The following is a 20,804-nucleotide window of genomic DNA, read 5'->3' on the forward strand; positions in this document are numbered from 1 at the left end:
ACTCTCGTGGCCTTCTTCAGGTGATTTAGATGGCAAGATACGGTTTAGTAAGTTGTCAACTATTGTTTCCAAGATCAAAAAGAACCTTCAGGCTTAACTGTGAACTGGTTAAAGACTACATGATGACTTAGGTTAAAGTAGCCTTGTTTTCACTTCATATACATTCAAACATCTTGATTACATCTTGCACCAGTATTTTTAAATTTGAAATTGGAACATGCTCCAATTGGTAAAGGGTATTGATATGGGCTGAAAACAGGAATCTTAAAACATGGAAGCAGAATCGCAGGTCAAAGGCAACCCAATCTCTTAGTAAAATCCAAGACTGTCAGAAGACAATTGAAGTTTATAAGAAAACAAAAGTCAGAGTGCCAATAAGTTTATTTAAATTCAGTCAATATTGTTTAAAAAAAAAGCCATGACATAGCTTGGATATTTTCTTTGTACAACATCACACTCATGTTGTAATGAAATGATCTGAAAAACCATCCTGCAATTCATCAAATCCACAGAGAGAAAACAGGTAAGGCAAAGAGGAGATAGTTAATCTAGATGTGAAATACAAGCAGGCAAAGAATGAGCCTATTTTCTGAAAAATTTCGATGAAATGTATCAAATTTACACATTCAATTCTGAGCAATCAAAACAAATATTTACAATTCCTTTTTTTATAAATCAAAATTTGTTTCATAACAAATTCCTAAAAAAAAAAAAAAACAACAACAACAACATGGCAAACGGGAGAAAACATAAGGTTTTTCTTAGTCCGCACTAAAGCACTTTTGGAGCTACTGTATCATAACATACATTCACTACCATAGAGAGGAATCTACATACTGAAAAGAAAAGGTATTCATTTCATGCTACTCTCCTTGATTCGTCATAAATATCTTCCTTCCGGTGCCTGACTGCACATCAGTGTCCTTCATTCTCTATACTATGAGGAAGGAAATGGTGAGTGTGGTTTCTTTTCCATTTACATAGCCGGAGTCATTCTATCCACAGTGAGACCAGTATCAGCAAGCTTTTCTGTGGTGATGAACAAAAGGCCAAGTCTAGACATCAACGCCTCCTGGAATAACTGTAAGCTACACATGGTTGAATATTTCTGGTTAGGTTTGTCCTGAGCTGTTATTTCTGCAGCAGATACAGGAAATCACCTACAATTCCACTGAGCTGAGCTACAAGACTTTTGCCCATTGAGGCAATGAGGAAATCAGAGCATGGACACCAGGTAGCTTTACCTGTAGTTACAATTATTTTTGATTTATTTTTAAGCAGCTCGACATTAATATAAAGCATCTCTCACTTGATATGTCGACCACTCAGGTTTGATTAGCTTCTAATTAAACCTGCCAAAAACACTGAAGCTTCAACACTGTTTACATAACCTCTTAATACGCCAAAAGACAGGGGAAAAGACTGTTTCTCAGTGTTCATTTTAAAGCAATCGGAGAAAGAGCAATTTCAACATTATACATACAACATAAAAATTAACAACAGGTTGTGACCTCGCACCTGGACGCAAAGCGAAGGTCAGCTTGAAGGTCACTTATCGGGGAGTGTGTTTGCCAAGGCTCCCAACATTGATAAGCACAGTTATATATGTCTGACTGCTTCTCTGTCACCTCCCCATCTCACAACACCTCACAACATTCATTAGCAAATAATAATATTTAAAAAAAGCTATTAATGATGAAAGGTGGAACAGCGGTGACCTTTCGCTGAATCAACTAAAGAGGAGGTGTTTCTTAAAAATCAAAGAAAAAAAATTATCGAGAATGGTTCATGCATTGGGGTTCGCTCTAGATGAGGAGAGAAGGAAAAGAAATCCAGAGTTTGTTTTTTTTTTCTCGTGAAAGAGCACATCAGTCCCGGTGCTGGGAGGGGGGAGGTGGAAGAAAGCGTAGAGAGAGGGGGGTGCAGGGAACAGGGTGAGGGATGAAGACAGGACAGAGGAGCTTATTTGACCAGCCTCTTGGCTACGTCTCCATAGGCTATTTCAATCTCTTTGTCACTGGGGCATGTGTTGGTGAATTCTTCACGCGTGTAGGCGTTATTCAGGTATTTCCAGATTGCAGTCATCTCTTTGGGGATGTCAAAGCCTCTGTACTTCTTGGCCACCACCTGGAGGAAGGTATCAGAAGTTAGAAATCTCACCATGTGAGTAAATAACTCCTATAAATTCAGAGCACCATGAAAACAGACAGTTCAGTCTTTGTCTTTGGATGTACTGCAAAAATCAAAGAATTACACTTCTTTAAGAGCTAGAGGAATTAAAAAACAATATTGGAACAGTCAATTGTTTGCAATCTTAGTATTTAAATCACTTAATTGCCCTCTATCAATAGGAGATTATTGTGAAAAAGAAAATGCCAAGCATTCACTAGTTCCAGCTCCTAAAATAGCTTTTCTTGGTCGTCATGATGGTGAACTAAATATCTTTGAGTTTTGGAAGATATTGGAAGGCATCAACTTGGAAATATTTCTTTAAATAAAACAAAATGATTAATTGGTTGTTGTTTTCAAGACTAGACGGCAATAGAAATCATCAATAGTTGTATCAAAATCTTAGCAAAAACAAGTTGAAAGTTCAAATTTGGTGCCCTTATGCCTCTGAAGACACTGCATAGCCATATTGGTGCTTCACTCACCTATGGTGGTGTTCCTTGTGTGTGTCATGTTACACCACATTATCCCAGGTAACAAAATGATGATTCAGTGAGGTTTAAAATACTCCCTTGCTCACCTTGACTATATGCAGCTTGGGCAGCAGGTTACAGTCAGCCAGGGTCATTTCATCACCGTCCAAGAATTTGCGGTTGGAGACCTTGATATCCTCGATGCTGTTGTGGTCGATCTCGTCAGGCAGTGGTGAGTGAAGATATTCATCCAGCTTCTGGAGAGTCTTCAGAAGGCCGCGCTCCAGAGCTGCCAAGAGACATAAGACATTTAGATTATTTATTCATACATACATACATACATACATAATTATATTTAGATTGCTTTTCTACAATCAACTGTAACCAACTAACTTCAAAGATATCTTCAACTAAACCTTCAACCTGTCTCCTAGACCCGATACTAACTAGGCCACTCAAAGAAGTCTTACCCTTAGTTAGTATGATTTAGAGTAAATCATAGTACAGAGACAGCTCTGGTGAAAATTACCTTACAAATTACCTTCTGACAAAGGACTGATTTCTGTACTTGTCCTGCTAGATATTAGTGCTGCGTTCAACACCATTTACCATGAGATCCTAATATGTAGACTGTAAAAAGGGAACCACATTAAACTGGTTTAAGTCCTATTTATCCAATCGATCTCAGTTTGTGCATGTTAATGAAAAATCCTCCATGCACACTGAAGTTAAATACGGTGTTCCCAAGGTTCTGTGTTGGGACCAAGGGCCTGGTCTGCACGAGATTTCTGCCTAAAAGCCCATTGAGGCATTTTTGTCGCTGTAACGCTTGCCCCTGGGTGATGTTAGGACTTTGAAAATGCATTAACTTTGAAAATCATGAGCGTATTCTAGTCCTGCTTAATGTTTTAAGTGTCCTGAGATGACTTTTGTTGTTGTATGACACTATAAAATAAATTGAATTGAATATATTCAGTGAGAAAATCATTTTTTAACAGTGTTACATTATGATTTTTCTGAGGGCTCCTAGAACAGCTGCTACACCCCAATGCCAATCAACCACATGGGGGCAGCATTTCATCAAGCGACGAGTCTTTGTGTACATTATAAATGCAGGAAGCAAATACATAATTGACACCTAGAATCTGTTACAATAGCATTGTGATAAATAGTATGCTGCTGTAACAAAGACCATATCATTACTGACCACAAATGTCAATGGATTGAATTTGATTGCATATGTGCTATACATTGTCCTACCATGATATACATCCATCTACAAATCATTCATTAACAATTCATTCTATTGTTGTAAAATAGCACAGGAATGTTCGATCCAGTAGTGCAACAGCAGACTTGACCTGTTACTCTGGAGAGCACTTATCATTGAACCATGAGATTCAGCCTCAAACTCTGTTGACACAGCCTTGGCTTTCACATCCAGCTCACCGTGTTTCAATATTTTCCCAAGGTTGAGAGCAGCCAACTAAAACATGATAGAAAATCTAGGTATTTTTATGGAATACCATAAACAAATTTCGAGGGAAACAATTCCACAATTTTTTTCACCCAGGATGCAACAGAATCAAAGACAAAATAATTATATATTTTTCCAATTATCTTATCTGTTAAGTTTGTGATTTATCTCTCTTACAGCAGGGTTCGGGGTGCATGAATCAAGTACAGGAAGGATGAAATTGTGAGCACTAGTCAGGATAGCTACTCTGTGGTTTTCCAGAGAGCTCCATCAGGTGAGACGGGAGCATGAGGACAACAGGAACAAAAGCTCTGTGTTCCTGAGCGAGGCTGTAAAACCACCAATCAGGGCAGGGCTACCAATGTTGCCTAGCAACCATGGAGCATTTGAAAGGTTTGTTCTTAACCAGTGAACCTAATCAAGTGTGTCTGTGTGTGTGTGTGTGTGTGTGTGTGTGTGTGTGTGTGTGTGTTATGTGCGCGAGTCAAATACAGATACAGGTAACCTACCCTCATTTGCATCTGGTTTTGAGTTCTTTATGAATGCTGAAAACTTGGCGAAGATGTCCATACCAGTTGTGTTTGACTCGGGGTGTCTTGCACCAAGCTTGATGTACCTGCACAAATACAATTAAATACACATAATATGCATGTATGTGGAGATTTAAAGATAATTCTTTATACCATAAATGAAGCCCATTTAAAAAAAGAAAATGAGACCAAACACAAGAATAAATTAATCCTATTACAGTGTTTGCATAGTTAGACCCTGATGAAGCATGTGTCTCTGTGTCACAGACCTGAACTGTTATTAAATTACCATGATCATAGTTTATGATGTTTAAGAGTCAAAACCACAAATACCGACCTGCTTACTAGAGCACCAAATATATATATATTTTGACGCTGAAAAGAGCTCAACAAATCCAATTACTTGTTTGAGTAATGTTTGCTAAAAACTTCAGTGCCCAGCTGTTTAAGGCTAAGTATTTAGCTTTAAAGCATATCTTGCGTCTCCCTCTGGGGGAACATAAAGCTGGGAAGTTGGGAAACGATTGAGAGAAGAATCGACACAATATTGGTTTTGGTCATGGGATCTGCTGGCAATAAGAAAAATATAGAATATTACGAGCCTTATCCTAAGTAATACATTTGTAATAATATAAATCCACATAAAGGCATACATAAAGCACTCACTTGGGCGGGCTGAGGACATCCTCAAGGAACTCCTCGATCTTGTTGACGTCAGTTTTGACCTCACCGTTGAAGGTGATGAAGGGGGGGTGTGTGCCTGGGGCAAGGTTCTGGAGGTCTGCTGGCTTCCTGGAAGAGAAGTCAAGCAACTTTAGTGGACAGAAGCAAACGGAACAGAGCCATACAATCAATTAAACATTTTTATAATGCATACGGATCTAACGACTAACAGTTCCTTTAATTCCCATGTATAGAAATTGAAGTACTGTAAATGAGAAGGTTTATTACTGGTCTGCGGTTCCCTGGTTAAACACATGAATGCAATACATATAATTTAAAAACGTATAGTTCAAGCAACTGAGAAAAAACTTCTCCAACTATAGCTGCTCAGCACGCTGTCTTTAACTGGGTGTGTTTATCTCCCAGTGTTTGTGTTTCTCTGCAGCCTTCAAACCAGCACATTTTGTACCAGATGTCTCTGGCAGGCAGATGACACTGGCACACAAACTAAATGAGCATGTGTTGAATGAGTAGTGTGAACACAACTGACTCATGAAATCCACAGAGCCCAGCCGTTTAAATCCCTTCAGCATAGAGACAATATGAACACATACAGAGCCCACCAGATTGGTGTTGGCCAGCAGAATGAGCAACAACATATATTATCAGATACTCTTAGTTTTTTTGTATGACAGCATTTCCAATGGAGTTTTGTGAAAAGCCATCTGAGGACACCAAAATGGGAAATGACTCTTGGGCTCTTGGGGGGGGGGGGAGCGTATAAACTCTGGGAGGATAAGACATTGCGACTTATGGCTGTGACATGTGTGTCCTTCTTAAAAGGTGTAACAACATGCACTGCTCTTGTATTTAAATACTATGATAAAAAAAGAGCCATAAATATGTACAACACACGCCTTCTTCCGCAACATAGACGCTTCATGTCTCCTCAAGGTTATAAATACTATAAAAGCATGGAAAAGGCAAATCCTGGATCACCTGTTCCTCTGGAAAGATGTACACAAGAGGTTCAGTATTTATAAAGTATATCTCTGTTGTGTTTAATCAGGAAGCAGTAGTCTCCATGGCCCAGAGGAGGAGATGCCCACTGAAGAAAGCGCTGTCACATGCTTGAACCAAGGTTTGGAACAAAGCGTCAGAAAGTCAAACGCACATGATGAAGAAAGACCATATAAACCAGACGTCCATCTGACCACATCTGAAAATAACATGGAATTTGCCCGTCCTGCCTTAGCAAGTGGAAAAACATTTTGGCAGCATTTAGATGAATCAGACAGACTGAAGTATAGACGGTTTGGTAAAGAGCTTCTGGTACTGGGGTCCACATGTGAAAGCATGTTCAGTTGCAGGCAGAATTACAGAGGATCAGCATTTTCTAATGTCTGTGGTGAAAAATAACATGTTGCCCACCAAATCTAGACAGGAAGTGAGCACAGAAAGAACTTAAATAGCCTCTCCAGAGTCTATATGTTTATTTTCATCAGATTTTCTCTGGCCTGAGAAAGGGTCATGGGAAAACCAAATAAGCAGTGGGGACAGCAGCGTGTCAGAGGTGGGGCTGGATCAAAGCGTTACAAAGCCGTCAAGACCTTTGAGGAAACGCCCATAGAAAAACTGCAGGAGCTGTATCAAAGGACATTTTTGTCTTGGTTGAAGAGCCAATGAAAGGAGGACAAGCTGCAGAGGACTCACCTCTTAAGGTCCACTGTGGTGACATTGAAGACAACTCCTTTAAGCCACAGGATCATGAAGAGCCTCTGGGAGAAGGGGCAGTTCCCGATACTCTCTCCATCGCTTCCCGCCTTAAATAAACACACACACAGACAGACAGTTAGAATAGGAGTAGATTAACAGCCGGCAATACATTTCAAATACCCTTCCTGAAAAATGAGTACACAAACGATGGCACCAGTTTTTATCTCCTGGAGAACATTAAGCAAGGTTTCATTTTTGCAAGCATAACAATGCAAGATAACAGAGAAGGATCTTAAAAACATTGCAACAGGTTTCTACCACTGATAGCATTTGACTTAATGCTGAGACTGACAATCTTGATAGTGATCACATCTCTGTTGCGCAACCGTTATGGCCCAGGACATTTTACTACAACCACCTATAGAGAGGCCCATTTCAGACAATGACTCTTTCATACACATTACAAGCTGCTCTCCAAAAGACTTAAGAGGGAGAGCGTAGAGAGAGTCAACCCCTTTGTTTTAAATACTTCAGCACACTTTCCCTCCATTAGAAGACTGGGGCCACCTCTTGTTTCGTCTTTTGCTAGACTGCACAAACACAGGACTGAGCAGAAGCGCTGGGAATGGCATCAATGGAAGTGGCGTGTGTCCTCCAAATTAGTGACAAGTGCTTATCAGTTAGCAAGGCACCGAAAACAGGAATGAATTCAAAGAAGTGACAAACTTCAAACATTAAAAATGTTTAAAGCTGAATATACTGATAGATCATTCCATGGAAGATGAGAAAAGTAACAATAGTAAAGTAACACACACCCACACACCTTATATAGACTTACTGCAAAGCTACATAGCTCTAAGGAAACAAAGGCTGTTGAGGTATGCAATTATCCATGCAAGGCAGGCCAAGAAAAAAGGCACCATATTCATCTATTCACAAGGACAAGCATGAGGTCATTCAAGTATCGGTGCTCTGGAATGCACCTCTTCATTCACTGTATTACTGTAGCAGAGCCTCTGTTGAATATGGTCATTTCCATCATTTCGTCATTTGCCCAATCACCTTTGCATCTGACCTGCAGTATGCAAAGTGTGACTGTATGTGTAATGCAAAAGACAGTCAACTGTCTTTTTACACAGACTTGCAATGATCACTGAATAAAAAATAAGATTCAAATCAGTTTCAACTCGACTACTATCTTAAGAGAATATTTGTTTAATATCCGGAGTCTGCACCGTCTTCAAAAGTGGACTTTGTTCTTGAGTGTTCAAATCTGTCCGGCAGCTCCTTGCTGGCGCGGACAGGCCTTCTGCTGTTGTCCTCTGTGACGCCCAGTGGGATGGCTCTGTTTGATCTGCCTGCTGGCTCCTATTGTACTGCGCCCCCCCTCCCTGCCTCGACATTATCTTTCAGTTCTACATGAAGGGTGGCAATACAGCGTAGCAACTGTTCCCATGGCAATGGACACATATGACATTGACAGTAGAGCACAGTGTGGAGGGGATTACCAATTCACAGGTGAACACCCTTTCTGTAAGGACAACAATCCAACAGCAATCAAAAGCTGTTTACTGTATTTAAACACAACAAACTGCTTTTAAGCTAAAAGCTGTATGTCAAGTGGCCAAAAAAAAGGCCACAGCAGCTGAGAAAGACATTTCAATCTTTTCTTTCTTTCTCCGTCTGTCCTTGAAGCCGTGGCACTGCTCCTACCCTCTGGAGTCCGCAGCAGAGCAGAATGCAGCTCTCTGCCAAAGACACTGACTGCAGAGATCAGCTGCAGAGAGAAAGGCACAGACATCTAGAGAGAAACGTATTACAGTAAATAGGGAGGAACGTAGTTATTGGACACAAAAGGAGAGCATGTGGTAATAAGATGCTTTAAATCAGAGGAAGAGAAAAGACAGCAAGCTTCTGAGGCTGTGTGCCATTTGGCACGCAGATTATTTCTTCCTCCTCCTCTACCCTTATCCTGGGCCTCTCTGTGGAGTCGGGGGTGGGGGGTGGGGTGATGAGGAACTATTCCAGAAATGTCCTGTTACTCCCACCCAAGAGGGAACTTTGTTTAGTTTAAGTGATGATGCTGGTGGAGCTGCATTTCCCCTGCCTGTGACATGAACTGCTACGCTGTTAAGGACTCAAGTAAGGTCCTCCTCAGCAATAATTGTGATGAATAATTTAGATGGTGAAAATTAAAACAAGATGTTAATCTAAAATATCTGGGCCAAAACAAGTTTGAAGGTTTACGACACCCTTCCAAGCATTGTCCTCCTCCGCCATGCCACTATTATAGTATGACATTGAGAAAAGGGCTTCGAAAGAACCTTCAATAAAAACACAAAGCACTTTTTGTGTGTAGAGTTTTTGGTACGTCATCACCAGTTAGCAAAGGGGGGAAAACCCACCCCAATATCACACACACACACACACGAAAAAATTATTTCAAGCAGGCCCTTATAAGGCAAAGCACATCAGTTCAAAAACATTCCCCTTTTTCCAAGAAGCAAAACAGCAAATCAATTCAAAATACAAACACCATTCAGAGTAACACTTAGCAGTGTCCCTGTGTATAGCCTCCAGAGTCAAAAATTACTCACATCTTCCAGGCCTTTACATTCGTTCACAGAGATTCATAAAGAGATTTTCTCTGATGGGAGACGGCCATAATAACATGTGGGGAACAGAAGCAGTGGCAGCCGACTACTGCTAACCGACTATCAAACTTAATTTAGGCTCATTGGAGGGACCGTGAGTTAACAGATGCCTATTTATTTAATGCCAAACACACACGGCTGTCTAGTGGAGGGTGTGAGTCATGCTCAAGTCGGATGTTATCTAGGAGTCTGTGTCCAGGACGGCATGGCCCCGCAGCAAAACAATGAGACCTCAGTCAGCAACGGGGGGCAGTGGTGTGTTTAAAAACACTTTCTGTTCAGTGTGGTCATACCAATTTATCACTTCCCCTATAACTATGCTCTGTAACCATTGAACTAAATAGCTTGAGCATAATATGGTCATTAACTCAGTTGAAAGAATGTGCACTTCTATCAGGCACAACAAGGTATTCTCCTCGCAAGTTCCATCCAATAACATTATATGAGCAGGCATATACAAAAGGAGCAGTTCAACTCAACCTCAATTGACAGATATTTCTACCAAGAGCCTCTAAGTGGGCTCATATCAGTCTAGAAAAGGGAAAAAAATAAAAGGAAGATATTGAATCCTCCTTTATTTTTTAAAGACAAAAGTTTCCTTTACTAGACTGAACATATGAGACCACAAGATATGGAGTACTACAGTAGTCAGTACTCGGGAATAATGGATCCTGTTCAGGCTTGGCACGGTCCTCATCTCTGTCTCTACTCACAACCTAATTTTAGAAACATGGCTGTCGTGCCTTCCCCTCCCCAACACATTACATGTTCTAAATTGGGTGGGCTGCTCAGTAAGTTCAAGCCACACTTTGACCGAATAAGGAACTAACGATATAACAAGTGCTGCAACTTTCCCCCTCCTTCTCTGACACTTGGAAGGAATGTCCATTTGAGTGTGCAGTCATGGTAGCGCCATGGCAACGCCTCTCCCTGTTTGGTGGACAACTATACAAGTCTGAGCTGCGGTGAGGACTGTGGAACAGCCCCTTTGGATTCACCTGCTCCCTCAAGTCAGACAGGGTTACACAGTCCATGTGGACTTAAGCCCAAGTTATGCTTCGCGTCGACACAATGCAAGGGGGCTTGCGGACCCCTTACGTCCTTGCGGACCCCCCTTACGTCCAACGCAAGGGCCTGACGTGCACCTCCCAAAAATCCTAGACGCGAGTCGAACGCAACACCAACGCAGCGCCATTGGCTGTGATTGGTCCGCTTACTACATCCGCTGGAGACCGCTTTCCGGTTTCCACTCATAAACACCGCCATTTAAACTTTTAATAGGCTACCTTTATTGTTTTCACTTGTTTTATTGTTTGCACCTTGTCGCTTTTGCACAAAGAAATAAAACACCAAGTTCTGAAAAATTGTGGATGTTTAAAGCCGGAAGGTAAACAAATAGGTATAGCTATAACGAGGCTAACGACGATATACGTCAAGAGTCTCGGTCTTTACAAAAAACATAGCGCCCTTTACCGGTGTGGCATTGAATTGCATTTCGACACGTAAACCCAACGCAGAACCATCACGGTCTCCCAGCAACTGCGTGGCCATTTCGTGGCCATTGCATGATCACTACTCGGAAGCATAACCGAGCCTTTAGGACTGAATTGAAGGTTGGTCAGAGGTCAAGACCAGCTAGAGAACAGCAGCCCTACACCTGGAATGATCTGATGCCTTGCTCAAGGGCATGTGAGCAGGGTAGATACTTGCCAAGATAAAATAACTCACGTCGTCAGCATGCATTTCTGACTGTCTAAGCAACATTAGAGAGATTTTGAAGGCCACTAACTTTTTTTTAAATGTTTTTATTCAAGCTGCTAGCTCTTCATAATTTATATGCAACAACAATTGAGTCAGTATTTGCTGTCCTATGTCAGTGAGGGCACATTAGACACTTACTGAAATGTTGTCTCCAGTCTTTGGGCCTAAGAAATGTTTTCAAATAAAGCTCTATTTGCACAGGACTAGTATTACATGGGGGCCTCACGTGATTTAGAGACTATCACCCGACCTCTGTGTTTCATGAGCGGGAGTCCCATGGGATAAGCTAAGTCTGTATTTTACTTGAATTTACCAAGATTCCCCTAGATACGTTTGAAAATATCAAGGCCTGCGTAACATCCGTTTACGGTAAAGGGTGTTCCTTTTTCTTTAGCAAAGAGGCTACCAAATAAAGAAATAACTATTCTAATTGTATTGAGCCTGTTGAGAAATGTTTCTTTACCACATGATGCCATGTATGTCATCCAGCTTTACATCTTTTGAGATTTCACTCTTTTAAGGGGTTTGAGCTTGCTCCGTCTGATTTTTGGATCCATATGTTGTGTAGCGAGATTAACCTCGCCAAAATGGTGTCAAAACATTTATAACTTCAGACGCAGCCTCCAAATTATGTAAATGGGAAAGAGACATAAAAAGGGGCGTGGAGGGAAAACAAACATTTTAAAAAAATTTGAAGATGACCACTATTTAAAGAAATATACGCAATTTGCACTTGAATTTTTTTCCTTTGTGAATTACAGACATGGCCAATTTGCACGTGATAAACATCACAGACGTCCTCTGCAATTATTACAAATTACTAGAGGTCCTCAGGTTTTTTTTTTTTACAAAAACCCTATCCTTATTTCACAAAAGAAGCCAAACTCCTCAAATATTCGTTGTCTAAATATAAGCAGCCAAGAACATTTCTTAACAAATAAAGAGTCAAACTGGCAAAAAAAAAAAAGACTATTTATACCAGAAAAAATATGTTCAAACAATAAGCAAAGAAGAGTACAAAGTCATCCCCTGCCATCCTTTGGCACTAAACAGTTTAATTATCAGCCCTTTAGCGACTTTGACCATCATCAAAAAAAAGGGTACTGACTGAGGTTTGGCCCCATGTCTGAATGACTAGGGCTGGACTGGGTGTGGGCTGAGTCCTGCGATTACACTCAGAGAGATGAGTGTAGAGGAGTCAGATCCTGCTGGAATATGGAAACACCATCACATCTTTGGTGTGGCTCTGACTCAGGCTGACATCATTCAGTGAAAACCTCGAGACTTCCAGTCAGACACAGGCCTACTGTGCTGGAGCACACCCTAGTCTCCAACTTTCCACAGAAACGGTGGTTGTTAAAGTCTAAAAGAGGCTTACTGCATAATCATGCTACGGCGATGATGTAAACCAAGTCAATGTTACAACTACTGTATCTACAGGGGTGCAAACTCATCAGGGATGAAAAAGGTGACAAGGACCCAAACCCCCTCGCGGAATATATATATATATATATATATATAAACACACACATATATATATATATATATATTGCATATGCTTCAATGTTATTCCTCTGCCTCACTGAAGGGGGCTGGCGAGAGCCTGGAAAATGGACTTCCCTTCCAGTGAAGGTATAAATAATGGGAGACCAATGCCAGGGCTAAAAGGTTTGCTTCAAACGACGGAACATAAAATAAATCGATCGACTCCTCACATTGAAAGACAAACTGCTTTGAAAATATTTGGAACCTCAAGAATAGATTTGACTCTGGACGAACGGAATAAATATTAGCAAGGGGAGGTAGGGGGCTTCTCACCCCTCATTCGCTAACATTACATCGATATCAGAGTAAGCCTTTGCTCCGTTGATTTTCCATTATTTATTTTAGGTTTTTTTTTTTAATGTGAAGGTATGGTAGGTACATTTAACGTTGTTTTCTCGCTTAGATTTTTCAAAGGTTCCTGAGAAATAGACACTGTACTATCCGATAACACCGTTATTGTAACCAGCAAAAATGGTTGTGATTTGCGATGCGTATGTCAGCGAACTGTCTGACATTAGCACGTTAGCCTACGTTAGAAAGCCTGATGGTACAGACACACCAACTCCGGCAGCAGACGTCAAGTCAACGGATCCCATTCATTGTCTATGTAGAGCAGGAGCTCCGCATGATGGATACGGCACGTCGAATTGACTGCCCTGTCGCCGTACGTGAATTTGCATAAAGTTCGATGGATTGAACTTTATGCAAATGCCGTCCGTCCAACGCAATGCCGCCGGCTCCAGAAACTTCGTTCAAACTATCAAACTAGACAGTGTTGATCAAATATGAATCCAGATTCTGTTACTGCACTACACATTTCCCGCCTCAAATGTTTTCAGAAACATGCTTTAGCGTGTAGTTTAACTGTAAAATGAGATCGTTTGTGGCCCGGCCGCCATGTTGGAAACGGCAGAGCAAAACTCAAGTCCCGCCCACTTCGCAGGACGTCTATCCAATTGATCCAACTTGAACACAGAACTGCCCACTCGCCGGTGCGTTCGACGGTCCGTTGCGTCGCTGCCGGAGTTGGTGTGTCTGTACCATGACGTTTTTGAAGCGTACCAACGTCACTCCTGTCTAGTACGGCATCAAGGCAGCTACAGACCCGAAGATGACATGATTACACGGGTTGGCCAAACGAACAAGCTTGGAATAAATATTTATGACAGCTTGCGTTCGCCGATTACTTGGACGCCCCCCCCCCCGAAATATTTTTATTGCAGATCTCCATGAATCACACAGATGACCTTTTTCGGAACAAAAACGGCGAATTTCGCCGAAAGGTGACAAGTTTGCATCCCTGATCTAGCCTCAGTGTAGAATAGATTAAACAAACTGCCAGTTCAGAGTTTCTAGAAATACAGGACCAGTGTTTGCTGATGAGTAATACAGATCCAAAATGAAAAACAAACAGACAGCCATGTGGGAGATCAGCATGAACCAACAATCACCCTCGCTTTGACCGTCATTTCAAGTATCTTAAACAAACACTGAGCTGCATACGGAGTTTGGCCCCATTTACGAGTCTCCACCCACCCACACACATTCAGAGACCCCAGTCTGATGACTAGTGCAGCAGACTCATGTATTCAAACTTGTACACACGCATATGCATAACCCAAACTTTTATCTTAATTCTGCCCTTATTTCCTCACATTTGCATAGGAAAAAACATGAAAAAATGGTCTACACATGTCAAAAAAATCGGAAAACATAAAAAAAAAAAAATCTGTACAGGGCTGAAATCATTCACGTTTAACCTTAATGAATCCTGTAGCAATTCCTTCAGGACACATGTCTTGTCGAGACAGCTGTGAACCACCCTTTGGCACAGACACAATGCCAGCATGCTGTTACTGCACATGTCAGATACGCAAGGCAGTAAAAGCCTGCACTGTCGCCACACAAACAATGGCCTCATCAGTAATTCCGAGCAGACAGGCCACTGGCCGGCTGCATCCGCTCTGACGTGTAATTGAGTTGCCTTCAAGTACCAGTCTAGGTCATAAAAATCAAACATGCAAAACAATCGAGGAAACTGTAGAGGTGACTGTACATTTATTTATGTATCTGCCAGGGTCTCAAAGACAATAAAAGCCTTGATAGATATTTGGGACACTCCACTTTACACCTCGAAGGAGGAGTACTGATGAGTCAAGAAGGACGTCCCTGTCATTCTCCACGTTCAGCTACTCCGCTTTTGGTTATGTATACTTCAGCAGGCTCTGCTGTGAAGAACAGAGGATGAAACACAAGCAGGCTGGGTCATGTTGAGACTGATTGAGTTACACGTGTAGCAAGCAGGGCAGCTTCTCTTCATGTAACAAATATATATAACAAATATAACAAACCTCTTCTTCTGACAGTGAATATGATGCAACAGTAATAGAGAGGTTGAGTCAGTGGGGGCTCACCCTGATCTGATAGGTAATAATTGCATCAGTAAGCTGTATCCACAAACTACTAACTCTCTGTTGGGATCAAATCTTCAAAGTTTCAGATCCATGTTGTTCTAGGGTGGTCTCACGTCCTGCCCTTGAGCTCAAAAGGAGAAATGCCTCATTAACCAAGCTTGCCGGTCGGGAAAGACAAATGAGACAATCACTTCCTATTCCTAAAAGTGCAAACAAAGCCTTTCCTCATGCTGGCACAACATGGTTTTATATAGGACTTTTGTATTCATAAATAGACAAGTGCGAGCCAGCCTTTATTCTGCTCACAACATGAAATTAACTTCTGAATAAGCAGTCCGATTGAAATGTTAAGATTGACCTGAAGTAGGGATGGGCAACATATCAATGAGAATAGATTTTTTCTTCAATTTTGGATATCATACGGCAAAAGTGTTGTCTTTTCCTGTTTTAAAGGCTGCATTACTATAAAGCCATGTCATTTTCTGAACTCGCAAGCCGTCATATTATTTGCCTTTATGCTTAATTTGCCTTAGCCATTGAAAGAGCCAAATAGGACTCTTGGCATTAATAGGAATCTCTTCATTTGACTGGAGAAAGAAGGAAGAATTTCTGGCAATAAATGCGGCCAATGGTTTTAATTGCAAATACGACTTGGACTTTCATTGATCAAACAAGGTAAATAGTGCGTCAATTATTCTACCCGTGGTACAAAACCCCCAGGTGCTCAAAGCTTGGGCTTAGCCTCTACAGCCATTATATCCTCATATTAAAATCACCAATTGTTAACTGCATAATAACACTACAATAACAATATTTAGGTATTTGGTCAACATTTTAAACTTGATTTTCTCCACATCGCCCCAGCACTAATCTTAAAGCTCCTCTTCGCATTGGTGTAATAACACACTGCCAGATCGATAAGGCCAGTGTTCAGAGTCAGTCAACCGGACAGTTACAATGAAGGAGCAGTGATGGGCCAGGTGCTGCCAGAGCAAAATTCACAGTGTAGAATCAATAGCTCACAGCAACAGCAACAGCACAGCACTCAACTATAGTAACAATCCATTAATCTTTGTCCCCTTAACTCATGATGCTGACAGCAGCATTACTGTATGCTTGGGGGAAAATAAACTGTTCTATTGATTTCCTATTCTTATAAAAAAGCTTCACTCAATCGCCTACAATAGCACAATACTCATGAAAAGTGTCATTGTGTTCCCATAAAAACCGCACATCACACGGCATAAGTCTGATTATCACATGTCGCAACTGATGTCACAATATGTCAAGAGCAGCTCTTCCCAAGGTTTTAGAATACACTGAACAGTATCTACCGTCAGCAAAATAGTTCAGGGTGTGACGCATATACCGTAAGATATTTTCTTAAAGCCAAAGAAGAGTGACTTCACATTGTGACTCGTGTTGAGCATTAATTCCTTCTACAGTGTAGTCCCTTGCTCTGGCATGTTGCTGGCTTCAATCTCCACGGTTCCCATGGAACTGTCCTGAAGGACATACACAAACATAGACAGCCTCTTATGCCATCCAGACTTAAAAACACTCCAATATGTTGATTGGCTCTGTTGTTACTGCTGGCAAGAGTTTAGAAGTCTGGTGGCAGCAAAGGGTTTTGTTGTGTGATTTTGGCACACTTGCAGCCAAGAGACACAAGTAGAGCTTGCCTGAATCTCTTCACTCATCTATATTTCATTCACCGTCATACAGTCAGATAGTATGGTGGTGGACAGTGACTCACTAGCTTTGTTAAACTGTAACGAAAACTTGGGGGGGGGGGGGGGGGGGAACAAAAAGAACTAGTAACCAAACTTGTAACCAAAGAGAATAATTTTATCATGAGAATTCCGCACATTAACAACAGTGAACCTTCATAGTAATACAAGATATCTTGCTGTCACACCAGCTTTTAAAACAATCACTTATTGAAATCAGGAAGTGCTGTTTTCAACAGAGACGGATGGATGGACATAATTATATGTAGCTGCACCCTTTCATCCATGTTGGATGTCACGTCAGAGCAATACATATTCCAACTCTCACAGGACATAAATACATCAGATTTAGGGTTTCACTTGACCACTTTAGTAAAGTAATGTGTGGAAGTGCCACGTGAAACAGACATGGGTAGATGCTGGGAAGTCACCCTTTTCATTACACCAGCTCCTACTCATGTGTGCAAAACGATATCTAATCTGCTGCACTGTGATGAGGTCAAGGGTCGATCCTCCCTCTTATAAAGTCATTATATAATGCCCATTTGCAACCGAGAGCAATATAAACTGACAATGACAAACTATCTACACCCACAAAGATGAGGACAGTGTAAAGTGTTCCCATAGCGATGTGACAACTGTAGCTATAAACACAACAGGTAGAAAAGGTGCAAGATCATCAAGTATCTCTAAATTGGGACAGTCAGCTGCTTTTGATGGGTAAACAGTGTTTACAGTCACAATGGCAGCTCATATTTTAGGAGCATAATTAGTCAGCTTTGTTATGTGGCAGTGCTCTAACAGATCTGACACTGCTGTGTATCCAGAGCACACACACAGCTCATTATCAGCTGTTCCCAGAGGCCTGGCTTGCAGCACTGTGCCTATGGTAACCTGCATGCCTGCCATTGTCTCCCATGACTGTGTTTAACGCTGCACAGTAAGAACAACGGCCTCAATAATAGATGTGGACAAACACTGGCACATAACACAGTCCCATCATGCCAGGACGAAAGAGACAAAAGGCTATCTCACAACACTTCAAGAAAACAAGCAATGGAAGAAACCTATGTATACAACGGGCTACAAAGTCCAAGGACGGAGAGGGAAGAGTTGGCCACATGTTTAAAGTCTTCAGAACTGGGGATGATGTAACCTCTCCTGGCGGTGAGAAGTAGTAGAGAAAGATGGTGCTGCTGGCCAGTATGTTTCCATTTGGTCTGCTGCTAAACTCAGGGGCCTCAGCCTCATCACTGCCTCACCTCAAAGGCTTCTTTTTAAAGAGTCAACAGCAACAATACAAGTACCACAGTAATTTCTGAAATCTTTGAAAACCTGGATGACTAATTCATAACTACTGCCACAAAAGTGTACACATTTTATAGGCCTGAGCCAACAGTAACCCAGCCCAAGACAAATAAACATGGTTACAAATGTATGATTCCATTAAATATAAACAAAAGTAGGTTTGCAGATAATCTACTTTTATAGAATTACTTCCATCTCTACCATTTTTCACTCCACCATCACTTTGGGTGCTCACTCTTCTGACCTGTTACACCCCACTGCACCATCACCCACACCCTCTCCCAGTCAGGACCCCACAACTCCCTCCCACTAACAACCCCCCCCCCCCCCCCCCCCCAAAAGCTCCATGCTCCCTCCTTTTCTTTCCTCTGCCATTTTCCCGCCCTGCAGAGCAGAAGGCTGAAGAAAGGAAAACAGCCATTCACAACCCTCCACCATCACCACTGCTGAGGCAGAAACAATTTGATACATGTGTACAGTTGAGCTGATGTCCTTAAATAATAATTATCTGAAGAAACCATAATCAGAAATTAATCTAAAATGTGAAGAATTGTGCTTTCCAGAAAAATCGACTAAAAGTTAAAACAATAAATAACAGTCTCAAGAACACCACTCATGACACATGCCTACAACATACAGTAGCAATATCCAACAATTACCTTTTGTCATTTTTTTTTATTTTTTTCCAGTTATCTCATTGTTTTGCCATTTTGTGTAAACTTGGAAAACTGCATACAACAGCACTAAACTAGGCTGTCTCAAAGGTGATCTCTGATGACACATCAAGGGATGACAAGGTGACCGAACACAAAATTCAACATTCAAACGGCTGGTTTGATTCTACACCAGTATCCACCAATGTCTCTACTGCAACAGGCGAGCACGACACAGTGTCTAATGGGCTGCTATGGTCCACCACTGCTGGACTTTGTTGAATTAGCGCCCAGTTTGCAGCATGGCAGGCACTTCAATCCCCACGATGAAGAGGGGAAACTGCACCCGCCCTGCTTATGACAGTGCATGCTACACATGTCACAGTGGCGAAGACGGTTATGATCTAAAACCTTTAAAAAACGACTTAAAGTGACACGAGATAGTCTTCTATCGTGTCTATCAAATGCAAAGATAACCTCGTGAGTGACACGCATGTCTAGCTAGCTTAAGCTGTTTTAGCTAAGCAAAATAACCATCTTAATTTGTAGAAATAGAAAACGTCACACATATAGCATTTATCATTGCAATACACCGAAGAAATAAAAACTTCTCCTATGCGTCTTGTGCTACGGTCTTACCTTCACAAACAGCTCGATAACGGGTTCGTTATCCGCCTTCACTCCGTTCTGCGGTACCGAGAGCGACATTGTCGGTGTTACTTTTTGAAGTTTTGCTAACAAAGATGTTTTTTCTCGCTACCACGCCCGACTTAGCTCGGTCCCGTTCTCCACCTCTCCTTTTTCCCCGCACTGAAGCCCAGTCTGCGCTTTTTTTCTCCTCCAAAGAGGTACCCGCTGCTGGAAGCACGAAAGTCTCGTTAGCAAAGCGGACTAAGAGGCAGTGGTGTCAGTTTCAACGTTGCTATATTACTTAAACCAAGCTAAACTACAAAAACCATCGTTGAACCGCGAGGCTCTTTATGCTGCTTGAGTAGTGATGACGACGGGTGGGAAGAAGCACCGGGAATATTTAAAGCCGTGATGTCATCCGAGGCGCACACAAAAAAAATGTGGGAGGGTCTGGGGAGGGGAATCATCTTGTTGGGAGGAGGATGAGGAGGATGCCTCATGGGATGCCCGAGAGCCGCTCAGCGGCTGGAGACACGTAGCGCTGCCAAGTAGTCTTACCAAAAACCATTTTAAATATCCAACCAGCACTACATTCACCTTTGTTTATTCATTAATTGTAGAGAAAAACATATGAATAGATTTGTATCCCCCCCCCCCCCCCCACCCCATAATATTCTAATTTGGCGTTCCAGGGAATATTTATGAAATACGTGTTTAGTTATTTTGATCTCAATGCGTCAGTTTGAATTAATCATGTATTTTATTCGGCACTCAAGACACTATCAACCAAACTGGTTCTGGTGTTCATGTTAGAAATATTTTTAGTTTTTGTTGATTTACTTTACATTTTTCCTTTTGTTCCATACAATACATTGTGGTTAGTCTAATTTCCCACAATGTTACTTGCCATTCATAATTGAAAATAGCTTTAATAACTGGGATTTTCATAATTAACTAATACTAAAGTGAAAAGGAAAGTTTGATTTAGCTAAAGTGTGCACATTTCAGATCCAGTTAAATGTGCTGCAGCATGATGTATAGTGGTGGGTTTGGACTTTGCAGGTCTTGCGTGTCGCTCATG

The 20,804-nt window shown here is 41.4% G+C and overlaps 1 protein-coding gene across 1 annotated transcript; it reads right to left on the reverse strand.

Annotated features, from left to right (window-relative positions):
- Positions 1-363: 363 nt before the first annotated feature.
- clic4 (chloride intracellular channel 4) lies at positions 364-20,089 on the reverse strand. Its single transcript, XM_084013154.1, has 6 exons — positions 19,733-20,089; positions 7,026-7,135; positions 5,316-5,441; positions 4,629-4,735; positions 2,750-2,931; positions 364-2,127 (listed from the first exon to the last, which is right to left on the reverse strand). Exons 1-6 carry the CDS (start codon positions 19,799-19,801, stop codon positions 1,963-1,965), a joined length of 759 nt encoding a protein of 252 aa, XP_083869280.1. The 5' UTR covers positions 19,802-20,089; the 3' UTR covers positions 364-1,962.
- Positions 20,090-20,804: the final 715 nt, after the last annotated feature.

The sequence above is a fragment of the Eutrigla gurnardus genome, assembly GCF_963514095.1.
Source record: "Eutrigla gurnardus genome assembly, chromosome: 7".
NCBI classification, from domain to species: domain Eukaryota; kingdom Metazoa; phylum Chordata; class Actinopteri; order Perciformes; family Triglidae; genus Eutrigla; species Eutrigla gurnardus.

Coding starts and splice junctions, on each gene's coding strand:
- clic4 (XM_084013154.1), bottom strand. CDS start 19,801: ATGTCGCTCTCGGTACCGCAGAACGGAGTGAAGGCGGATAACGAACCC. Junction 7,136..19,732: donor TTATCGAGCTGTTTGTGAAG/GTAAGACCGTAG, acceptor TGTTTATTTAAG/GCGGGAAGCGATGGAGAGAG. Junction 2,128..2,749: donor CCAAGCTGCATATAGTCAAG/GTGAGCAAGGGA, acceptor ACCTTCCTCCAG/GTGGTGGCCAAGAAGTACAG.